Below are 11,490 nucleotides of genomic sequence, written 5' to 3' on the forward strand. Positions count from 1 at the left end.
CACAGGTCTCCAGTCTGAAAAACAACCCTCCACCACCACCCTCTGTCTTCTACCTTTGAGCCAGTTCTGTATCTAAATGGCTAGTTCTCCCTGTGTTCCGAGAGATCTAACCTTGCTAATCAGTCTCCCATAGGGAACCTTGTCAAATGCCTTACTGAAGTCCATATAGATCACGTCTACCACTCTGCCCTCATCAATCCTCTGTTACTTCCTCAAAAAACTCAATCATGTTTCTGAGACATGATTTCCCATGTACAAAACCATGTTGACTATCCCAAATCAGTCCTTGTCTTTCCAAATACATTGACATCCCTCCAACAACTTGCCCACCACCCACGTCAGGCTCACTGGTCTATACTTCCCTGGCTTGTCCTTACCACCCTTCTTAAACAGTGACACCATGTTAGCCAACCTCCAGTCTTCCGGCACCTCACCTGTGACTATCGATGATACAAATATCTCAGCAAGCGGCCCAGCAATCACTTCTCTCGTCTCCCACAGAGTTCTCGGGTTCAATGGAAGGAGTATTATAGGTAAGGCAGATGAGCTTAGAGCCTCGATCATTACATGGGACTACGATGTTGTGGCCATTACAGGGACTTGGTTGAGAGAGCAACAGGACTGGCTGTTCAACGTTCCAGCGTTTCGTTGTGTTAGATGAGATGGAGAGGAAGATAAAAGAGGTGGAGGAGTTCCATTACTAATCAGGGAGAATGCCACATCTGCACTCAGAGAGGATATGCTGGAGGGCTCATTCACTGAGGCAACATGGATGGAGCTCAGGTCCATTTTAGCTTCCTAAACCTTACTTATGCTTTGTGGAAGCTATTTTCTGGGCTATGGCTTCCCTCCTGGTTAAGGAACCATCTTGCTGGAGGGAATCTTACCCAGCAGAAGAATAGTACTTGGCATGTAGCTGTGGGAGGTTGTCACGTACATAGCTCAGATTCTCTCTCACTGTGATGTATTGCTGGTGTGTGTAGCTTAATTGCTCAAAGGTACCGCCTCTTGTCAATTATCTTCTTTCTCTCTTTGATATATTGCCAATGTGTGTTGTTCCTCTAATTAAGGGCATCCGTCCTGCATTTGTCACAGATCTCTGTAAACAGCATGTTAGGTGATAATTTTCAATCCTGTTTACTTGGAGAAAGTGTAGCATCTTTTAGGGCTGACCCTGAGAGCTGACCCCTGATTCGATGCCTCCTTGGACCATCCTGACACTTTGTAGCTAATGGTCAGCCTGTGTTGCATCCCTGTCTTGATTTCTACATGATCTTGTAACTTTTTGCTGTATCTCAGAATCCTACTGAGCCACTGTTAGGAAGTAGGATATTCCCATGATGCATTTTGTAATAAACTGGTTAATGCTCAAGACCTGCCTCTTGAGGTTTTCTACAACATGCTTTCTTTGCTTTTAGCTAAACTCCTAACCTCCCTCAGTATCCAAGGGTCCCTTAATTTGTCATTCTTGTACACTCCTTACTGGAACATGCCAGTCCTGAATTCTCATCAGCAGGTCTTTAAACAATTCCCACATAGCAAATGTGGATAACAGCTCCTCCCAATTAACACTCCTTAGCTCCTGTCTATTACTGGTGTAATTTGCCTTCTCCCAACTTAGTACCTTCCAGCAAGGTCCTGACTTATTCTTATTCATAGCTATCTTAAAACTGAAGCAGTTGTGATCACTGATTCCAAAACACCCTCCCACTGAAAGGTCAGTCATCTGGTCAGGCTCATTCACCAAAACAAGGTCCAGTATGGCTCCTCCACTCAATGGACTATCCACATACTGTTTCTAGAAACCCTCTTGGATTCACCTAACAAATTCTGCCCCGTCTATGCCTCTTAGTCTTAAAGGGGTTCCAATAAATATTGAGGAAGTTAAAGTCACCCATTTTGACAACTCTGTTTTATTGCATCTTTCCATAATCTGTCCAAATATTTGTTCCTCAATGTCTAGGTGACTGTTTGGGGGGATATAGTATAATCCAATCAGAGCGACTGCACTCATTTTACTTTTGAGCTCCATCCATGTTGCCTCAGTGAATGAGCCCTCCAGCATATCCTCTCTGAGTGCAGATGTGGCATTCTCCCTGATTAGTAATGGAACTCCTCCACCTCTTTTATCTTCCTCTCCATCTCATCTAACACAACGAAACGCTGGAACGTTGAGCAGCCAGTCCTGTTGCTCTCTCAACCAAGTCCCTGTAATGGCCACAACATCGTAGTCCTATGTAATGATCGAGGCTCTAAGCTCATCTGCCTTACCTATAATACTCCTTCCAATGAAATAAACATACTTCAGCCCATTGGTGCCATCGTGTTCATTTACCTGTCTCTGTGAACTTACCGATCAACCGTTCTACATTCAAAACTAAATATCCACTTGGAATAAACACCTCTCAACCATCAACCTCTGCTTCTTGCACACAGCTAATTGTGGATCCAATTTACTACATTTCCTTGGATCTCATCGACTCTTCTCTTTGCTGTCGATCTCCCATGCTGGACCTTACCAAAGTGGTTGAGTTCAGGTTTAACCATCTCGATACAAAGAGTGTCACTCCCTCCGTGCCTCTCTGTTTACTGGGGATTGTCACATTTGACCTTTGACTTGACTTGAACCTTTACTCGGTCCATTGCTTTTCAGAGGGCAAAAGTGAGGACAGCAGATGCTGGAAACCAGAGTTTAGATCAGAGTGGTGCTGGGAAAGCACAGCAGGTCAGGCAGCATCCGAGGAGTAGGATTAGATGATGATTAGATTCCCTACAGTGTGGAAACAGGCCCTTTGGCCCAAAAAGTCCACACCGACCCTACGAGGAGTAACGCACCAAGGCCCACTTCCCTCTGACTAATGCGCCTAACACTATGGGCAATTTAGCGTGGCCAATTCACCTGACCTGCACATCTTTGGACTGTGGGAGGAAACTGGAGCACCCAGAGGAAAGCCACGCAGACACGGGGAGAATGTGCAAACTCCACACAGACAGTCGCCCGAGGCTGGAATTGAACCTGGGACCCTGGCGCTGTGAGGCAGTAGTGCTAACCACTGAGCCACCGTGCAGCCCCAAATAAAGCAGTTGGAATGAGAACAACGAGCAGGAGAATCGACGTTTCAGGCAAAAGCCCTTCATCAGAAATCATGCCATTCCTGATGCAGGGCTTTTGCCCGAAATGTCGATTTTCCTGCTTCTCGGATGCTGCCTGACCTGCTCTGCTTTTCTAGCACCACACTAATCTTGGCTCTAATCTCCAGCATCTGCAGTCCTCACTTCCGCTTTGAGATTCTTGAAAGCGAGTGTGTGGAATAATACACTGCTTTAATCATTCGGTGGTTTAATCAGTTCAATCAGCAGGCTGTAAAGACCCCTATTTGCTAAAGAGATTAATATTACATTCTGAAGAAGGGTCTGTGAATCTGAAACTCTGCTTTCTCTCCACCTGTTGAGTTTTCCCAGCAATTTCCATTTTCCAGCATCTTTGTTTTCTTTTCAATACTGCTTGTCTGCTCTCTTATACCCGGTTGCACTTTCACCTCTGGTCCACATGATCAGACTTCAACACTCACAGCGTCCCCATGCAGCACCAAGGGCATCATGGTGGTGCAGGCCAATGGAGAGCTACACTGTCCAAGGCACTGGCAAGTGCCAAGCAGTCTGAGCTCAATGTTGATGGAATACTGCACTGCAGGACGATGGCTACTCCAGTCTGAGAGGGGAGCACTGAGGGATGGCCGAACTGGTAGAGGCAGTCGGAACAGAGGGAGTGCTGCAGGAGGCTTGATTACTCACTTCTTTCTATCGCGAACCGTCTACAGGTGCAACCTTCCTAAAGCTTCAGACCACCAATGCTTGGAACCTGGTTACAAGATGAAGTAATCTTCGAGGAGAAAGTGAGGACTGCAGATGCTGGAGATCAGAGCTGAAAAAGTGTTGCTGGACCTGCTGCGCTTTTCCAGCAACACATTTTCAGCTCAGACAAGATGAAGTAATGCCCACACTAGCAGCATATAGTATGATGATCCTCACGCAGCACATTACAATGAAAGCTACATTCAGCAGATTTACTGCCACCAGGGATGTCCAGAACTTGGTCTAGTGTGGTGAGGGAAACCACTTGGCAGGTAAGCAAGAAGCAGCTCTTGTGTTCACTACAATGTAGTTTATTGCACTATAGTCACGAGCCCTAACTGATGTCAATATAATACACACCCACACAGATGATGAGGGAGACTTGAATATGTAATCTTGTTCCTTCAGATTCTAAGCTGTGCATTCTAGAGTTTGTGTGACATCATCATGTTGGCGAGTGTTTAATGCACTCCTTAGCTCTTTTAGGCCTTTGTACATTTATCTGACACTCTCCACACTTCTCCCTCCAATCTTCCCCTTCCATGATCCAGATACTCGGGGTCAGCTTTTGCTGCTGTGACCAACACCAGGGAGAAAACAACTGATCTTCTTGTTCATCAATCTCTCACTGGGGAGGCCTCCTCTGGTCCATCCATCTCTGGTGAGGCCTCTTTCGGTCCCTCCCTTACTGGGGAAGCCTTCTCTGATTCGTCTCTCATTGCAAAGGCCTCCTCCGATCCATCTCTCAGTGGAGAGGCCTCTTTCAGTCCGTCCCTCACTGGGGAGGTCTTTTCTGATCCTCCCTTACTGGGCATCCTGGCCATTCCTTACTGAGTAGGATGTTAAAACACTGAGCTTTTACAATGCTGCCATTTATAAACTTATGTCTGTAAATTCTGTTGAAGGGTTACCTCTCCACTAAATGTTGACAGTTGCTCTTGTACTGTTTAAACTTTCTGTCTCAGACTGATCTTGAGCTTCGACTGATCTCTAAGCTGCTAAGCAAGGCTAAAATGTGGCAGACTCACATAAGCACCATTGACTCATGCGCAATACTCACCCTCCCAGGCTGTGAGAGCTGGTGCACTCCTTTCACTTGGTGCTCAACTTCCAACAGCTTCTGTAGATTCTCCTAAGTACAAATTAAACATTACAGAGACATGGCAGGTTGCTCTGAGGGACAGCATAGTCAATTAATAACAAGAGCCTAGAGACTAACGAAGCGAAGAGTGCCTCATGGCCTCATTATCATTGGGATTGGTGGAAGTGATGAGCTGGACCTGACCCTTAACACAGAGCTCTCTTGGCAAGGGTTTGTGTCTCTGTATGTGCACCCGTCTGTCAGTGTGTCTGTCCGCGTGTCCATGTGTCTGTCCCCTTGTTTGCATGCAAATCCACATTTGAGAGACAGCACATTGTTTGGCCCTTTTACCATCACTGGTCAGTGGATTGAGTACAGAAGTTGAAATGTCATGTTGCAGTTGTATAAGACATTGGTGAGGCCAATTTTAGAATGCTGAGTTCAATTCTGTTCACCCTGCTATAGGAAGGATGTTATCAAATTTGAGAGTGTGCAGAGGGTTTGAGCAATAGGGAGAGGCTGGATCGGCTAGGGCCTTTTCCCTAGAGTGTCGGAGATTGAGGTGTGACCTTATAGAGGTTTATAAAATCAACAGGGGCACAGAGAAGTTGAATAGTCAGGATTCTTTTCCCCTGAGGGTTGGGAAGTCCAAACCTAGAGGGCATAGGTTTAAGGTGAGTGGGGAAATATTTGGAAGGGACCTGAGAGCCAACATTTTCACAAAGAGGGTGGAACAGGTATGGAAGTGGTAGGGGTGGGTGCAATTATGGGCAGCATGGTGGCTTAGTGGTTAGCACTGCTGCCTCACAGCAACCAGGGACCTGGGACTCGGGTTCAATTTCAGCCTCGGGCGACTGACTGTGGAGTTTGCACATTCTCTCTGTGTCTGTGTGGGTTTCCTCTGGGTGCTCCAGTTTCCTCCCACAGTCCAAAGATGTGCAGGTTAGGTGAATTGGCCATGCAAAACTGCCCATAGTGTTCAGGGATCTGTAGGTTAGGTGCATTAGTCAGGGGTAAATGTAGAGTCATAGGGAAATGTGTGGGGGTGGGTTACTCCTTGGAGGGTCAGTGTGGACTTGTTGGGCCGAAGGGCCTGTTTTACATTGTAGGGACTCAATGATTGATTCTATGGATTCTATAAAAGGTTGAAAGGGATATGGGCAAAACACAGGCAAATGGGACTAGTTTCGTTTGGGAGACTTGGTCAACATGGACAAGTTGGACCAAGCATTCTGTTTCCATGCTGCATAACTCTGGCTGCACACTCATGCAGTTACATAAGCACAGGTGCATGTCTATGTCTGTATATGTGCACGTCTGCAGGCTTTTGTAATGGAATATGTGTGGCCTCTGAAAACACCTGAGAAGCAGCTCTGGGAACTGTTCAACGAAAAAGGCTCAGAAAACAGTGTTCTGGGAAGTGGCTGTCGGATGAAGTACTTCAAGAATAGAGGCAACAGACTGAGGAGTATCAGAAACCAACTTTGCAGCTTTGGTTACCCAATTACCACTGGTTTGCCTCAGTTGGTTCCATGCTGACACTTATAACAGGAACTAGTCCCCACTCTGCAGGTAGTCATCAACCTGAGCAACAGCAGCCATGCACAGGAAGAGCACAGCGTTCCCACCGACCCTGAAACTGAACAATGAGGACTCTGACATTGATCTGAGGAATCATGGCCCCAACACTGATACCAATTATCCCGTGGCATAAGCCAGCACTGACGACAACACCTTTCCCCAGTAACACTGACAATAACCCCTGGTGAATCCAACACAAACCCTCAGCTCAGATGTAGTTCGTAGGACTAAAGGTATCAAAGGTTATGGGGAGAAAGAGGAAAAAGGGGACTGAGGTGCAGGAACAATTGGCATCTATTAAAGGGTGGATGAGTCTTCAAGGGTTGAATAGCCTTGTCAGTCACCCTCCTGTTACTAACAATCTTATGTTCCCAAACAGCCTGACCCCTTTGACCCAATGAAAAATCCCAAAGAAGCAGTGATCCAAATCACAGCCTCAGTGATGGCAGCAACCCTGGTGGCATTGACTCAGAGGCAAGACCCAACATTTAGAAGTGCACTTTTCACATTCAAGCAAAGGCAGATGGAAGAAGGCCAGATTGACTTACCGCTTGGGCAACACATGTTCTCAGCTGCTCACACACTGTCCTCACGACACACACAGCAGCTGCAGAAGAAGAAAGCAGCTTTTAATAATGAATCACAGACAGGCTGCACACCATACCAAGACTTGCACCAAAGACAGACACCAGTCTCCATCCAACACTACACCAAAAGGCAAACACCACTCCTCATCCAACACGATACCAGAGACAAGCTCCCCTCCCAAATCCAACACTACACCAGACGCAAGCTCCACTCGCAAATCCAACACTACACCAGACGCAAGCTCCACTCCTCATCCAACACTACACCAGAGGTAAGCTCCACTCCCCATCCAACACTATACCAGAGGCACGCTCCACTCCCCATCCAACACGATACCAGAGGCAAGCTCCACTCCCTAATCCAACACTACACCAGAGACAAGCTCCACTCCCAAATCCAACACTACACCAGAGGCAAGCTCCACTCCCTAATCCAACACTACACCAGAGACAAGCTCCCCTCCCAAATCCAACACTACACCAGACGCAAGCTCCACTCTCAAATCCAACACTACACCAGAGACAACTCCACTCCCACATCCAACACTACACCAAAGGCAAGCTCCCCTCCCAAATTCAACACTATCCCAGAGGCAAGCTCCCCTCACAAATCGGATAGGAGAAAGTGAGGACTGCAGATGCTGGAGATCAGAGCTTAAAAATGTGTTGCTGGAAAAGCGCAGCAGGTCAGGCAGCATCAAAGGAGCAGGAGAATCGACGTTTTGGGCATAAGCTGAAGAAGGGCTTATGCCCGAAACGTCAATTCTCCTGCTCCTTTGATGCTTTCTGTCCTGCTGCGCGTTTCCAGAAACACATTTTTAAGCTCCATTCCCAAATCCAACACTACACCAAGAGACAAGCTCCACTCCCAAATCCAACACTACACCAGCGGCAACTCCACTCCCAAATCCAACACTACCCCAGAGACAAGCTCCAATCCCATCGTCACTGCTCTAATCCAAGGCAGGTATGAATACAAAGCTATATCTGCAGAGTCCAAATGAAAGCAGAATGTCAGAAATTGATGCCCTGCTTCTCTCGTAGATCTCACAAATCGGATAGGAGAAAGTGAGGACTGCAGATGCTGGAGATCAGAGCTTAAAAATGTGTTGCTGGAAAAGCGCAGCAGGTCAGGCAGCATCAAAGGAGCAGGAGAATCGACGTTTTGGGCATAAGCTGAAGAAGGGCTTATGCCCGAAACGTCAATTCTCCTGCTCCTTTGATGCTTTCTGTCCTGCTGCGCGTTTCCAGAAACACATTTTTAAGCTCCATTCCCAAATCCAACACTACACCAAGAGACAAGCTCCACTCCCAAATCCAACACTACACCAGAGACAAGCTCCACTCCCAAATCCAACACTACACCAGAGACAAGCTCCACTCCCAAATCCAACACTACACCAGAGACAAGCTCCAATCCCATCGTCACTGCTCTAATCCAAGGCAGGTACGAATACAAAGCTATATCTGCAGAGTCCAAATGAAAGCAGAATGTCAGAAATTGATGCCCTGCTTCTCTCGTAGATCCCCTTGATGACTGCAAGTTATTATTGAAATCTACGGCCATTGAGCTTTCAGGAACAATCAGAATCCACACCTCTCAAGTAAACCATTCCTCTCAGCACCAGCATCACTTTAACCAATCACCTTGGGGTTTGCACAATATAAACTTCAAACAATGCAGCGCAGGCCCTTTGGCCTCCCATGTCAGTGTCATCTAAACTAATCCCTTTTTGCCTGCATATGATCTCTATTCCCTTCTTGTTCATGTGTCTATAGATTGTATTTTGTCGTTCTGTAGTTACCTTGAGTATCTTCATATTCAGAATTGTCGGGATGTAAATTATTCAAGTAATCTGAAAAGAGAAACAACTGATTGCTGATACATTCAAAGATCATTGTGTTCCACCATGAAGCAGTGCAGAAAGAGATCATTCTGTACTTCTCCAACTGAAAACTTATACACTCTCTGAGGAACATCAGCGCAATGACAAACCTTAAACTACAATCAGCAAGTCAGTCAATCTCCCTCTGAAACACCAAATCAAACTGCTAGCACATCTAGAAGATGGAGATAATTACAGAATAAAGTTCCTTCACACTGTCCTCATCAAACAATACCAGAACAGGGTACAGCACCAGTTCAGTTACGTAGTAAAACTTCTGCTTTCCCACAAAATCCTACTGTGCAGTAAGATGCCCTTCAGTGTATCATGCTTGCATCATCTCTTAACAAAATGGCCATTTTACTCACCTGTTTTTTTTCCCTGATACCTGTGCTTATTCTGTTGATGCAAATATTCATTCAATGCCTCAACTAAACCTGCGTCCACATTTGCAGGCAGTGCATTCCATACTCTATTTACTTTGTGATAAAGTTCCACCTGACTTCATTTGTAAATCATTTTAAGTCTATGCTCTCTCATTCTTGTTCCTTTTACAATCGGCAATGGTTACTCCACATGCCTGCTCATAAATTTGAAAACCTCTATCAGATCTCGTACCCTCCTCCCCAAGGAGATTACTCCCGACTTTCATCCTTACTCACTCATGGTCACTGGCTGGGTCAGTATTGATTGCCGATCCCCAGTTTCCTTTGAGAAGATAGTGGTGAGCTGCCCTCTTGAATCATTGCAGTCCACATGCTGCACGTAGACCCACAATGCCCTGAGGGAGGGAATTTCAAGATTTTGACTGTGACAGGATGGTGAGTGGCTTGGAGGGGAACTTGCAGATGGTGGGATTCCCTTGCCCTTGTCCTGGATGGAAGTGATCACAGTTTGGAAAGTGCGGTCTAAGGACCTTTGGTGAATTTCTGCAGTCCATCTTACAAATGGTACACACTGCTGCTCCTGAATGTTGGTGGTGAACTGTGTGTTTACTTGTGGATGTGATGCCAGTGAAATGGGGTGCTTTGTCCTGGATGATGTTAAGCTTCTAGAGAGTTGTTGGAGCTGCACTCATCCAGGCAACTAGGGAGTATTCCATCATACCGCTGACTTCTGCTTTATAGATGGTGGATAGACTTTGGGGAATCGGGATGAGTTACCCGCCGCAGGCCTCCTAGCCTCATCTTGACTGATCCTCATAACTGAAGTCTCTCATCTCTGGAACCATTTTTATACATCACTCCTGCACTCAGGAATCTGGAACCCATTGCCTGGGAGGGTGATACAGGCAGAAACCATCATGAAACCTTCATTTAAGAAGTATTTAGATGCACACTCACAATGTCAAGGCACACAAGGTGATGGGCGACAGAAGGTGGATTCTGGGAGAGTTTTACATTCCTACCAGCTTATAAAAACCTGTAAAAGGGAGGCAAGCTTGAGTGGGAGCAGCCATTTTATAGAGGGGTTGTGAGGTCCAAGAGCAGGCTTTAGTGAGTCTCTGGCTTTGCTGAGGAGGGCAAGCTGCATTAAGATAAGGTCTTCCTGTTTCTTTTGATCTCATACATATTCAAGAGTTTGTAATGGCAGTTAGTTGAGTAGCATGCTCCCCCTATGTGATGTGGGAGATCAAAAAGACAACAAATGACTCTAACAACTACGTGTATCCACTTGCAGCTCTTCTGGAGCAGCAGTCTGGTGAGCATAGTGGAGGCAGAACATTTTATCAGGGACGTGGAAATACCAATGGTTCAGCCAGATAGACAGGTGACTGCCAGGAGGGGCAGGCAGGAATTCCCTGTAGTCATTCTCCTCTCAAATAAGTATAACACTTTGGAAGTTGCTGGGGCAAGGGTTGAAGGAATGGCCCCTCAGGGGATACCAACAGCAGCAACAACATCACTGGCACCATGACTGGCTCAGGAAGGGTCAAAGTGTAGGTAAGCAACAGTGATAGGGGTTATATAATCAGGGGTACAGACAGACATTTCTATGGCTGCGAGCGAGAATCCAGGGTGGTGAGTTGCCTCCCTGGTGCCAGGGTCCATAAGACCCTAAGACATAGGAGCAGAAATTAGGCAAATCAGTCTAATTCAAACTTATGAATGCTCCACTACTCAGTCGTGGCTGATAAGTTTTTCAACCCCATTTTCCCGCTTTCTCCCTGTAACCTTTGATCCCCTTGGCAATCAAGAACTTATCTATCTCTGTTTTAAATATACTCAATGACAGATGTCAAAGATGCCTCTGAGAGGGCACAGGACACTCTGAAATGAGAGGGTTAGCAGCCATATAGCTATATCTGCCCATATAGCTTCACTTGAGGTGCCTTCTAATCTGTCATCCTTTCTTACTGCTGTTACAGACTCCCTGATCAAAATTGCAACACGCTTCCTTTTTTTATATCCTTCCCTGAAGACCCTGTATCCTGGAATATTGAGCTGCCAATCCTGCCCCTCCCTGAACTTACCAGAGGAAAGCCATAGCAGTCAGTTCT

General features: G+C 46.3%; 1 protein-coding gene across 1 annotated transcript in view; it reads right to left on the reverse strand.

The window, feature by feature from the left end:
• Positions 1-11,490, reverse strand: part of LOC122559265 (FYVE, RhoGEF and PH domain-containing protein 5-like) — a 141,415-nt gene that overhangs the window by 53,848 nt on the left and 76,077 nt on the right. The window contains exons 11-13 of the mRNA XM_043708646.1: positions 8,910-8,960; positions 7,066-7,124; positions 4,916-4,987 (exon numbers count right to left, since the gene is read on the reverse strand). Coding sequence (XP_043564581.1) covers positions 4,916-4,987; positions 7,066-7,124; positions 8,910-8,960 — 182 coding nt within the window. The remainder of the gene's footprint in view (positions 1-4,915; positions 4,988-7,065; positions 7,125-8,909; positions 8,961-11,490) is intronic.

Source organism: Chiloscyllium plagiosum, chromosome 18 (assembly GCF_004010195.1).
Source record: "Chiloscyllium plagiosum isolate BGI_BamShark_2017 chromosome 18, ASM401019v2, whole genome shotgun sequence".
Taxonomy (NCBI): Eukaryota; Metazoa; Chordata; class Chondrichthyes; order Orectolobiformes; family Hemiscylliidae; genus Chiloscyllium; species Chiloscyllium plagiosum.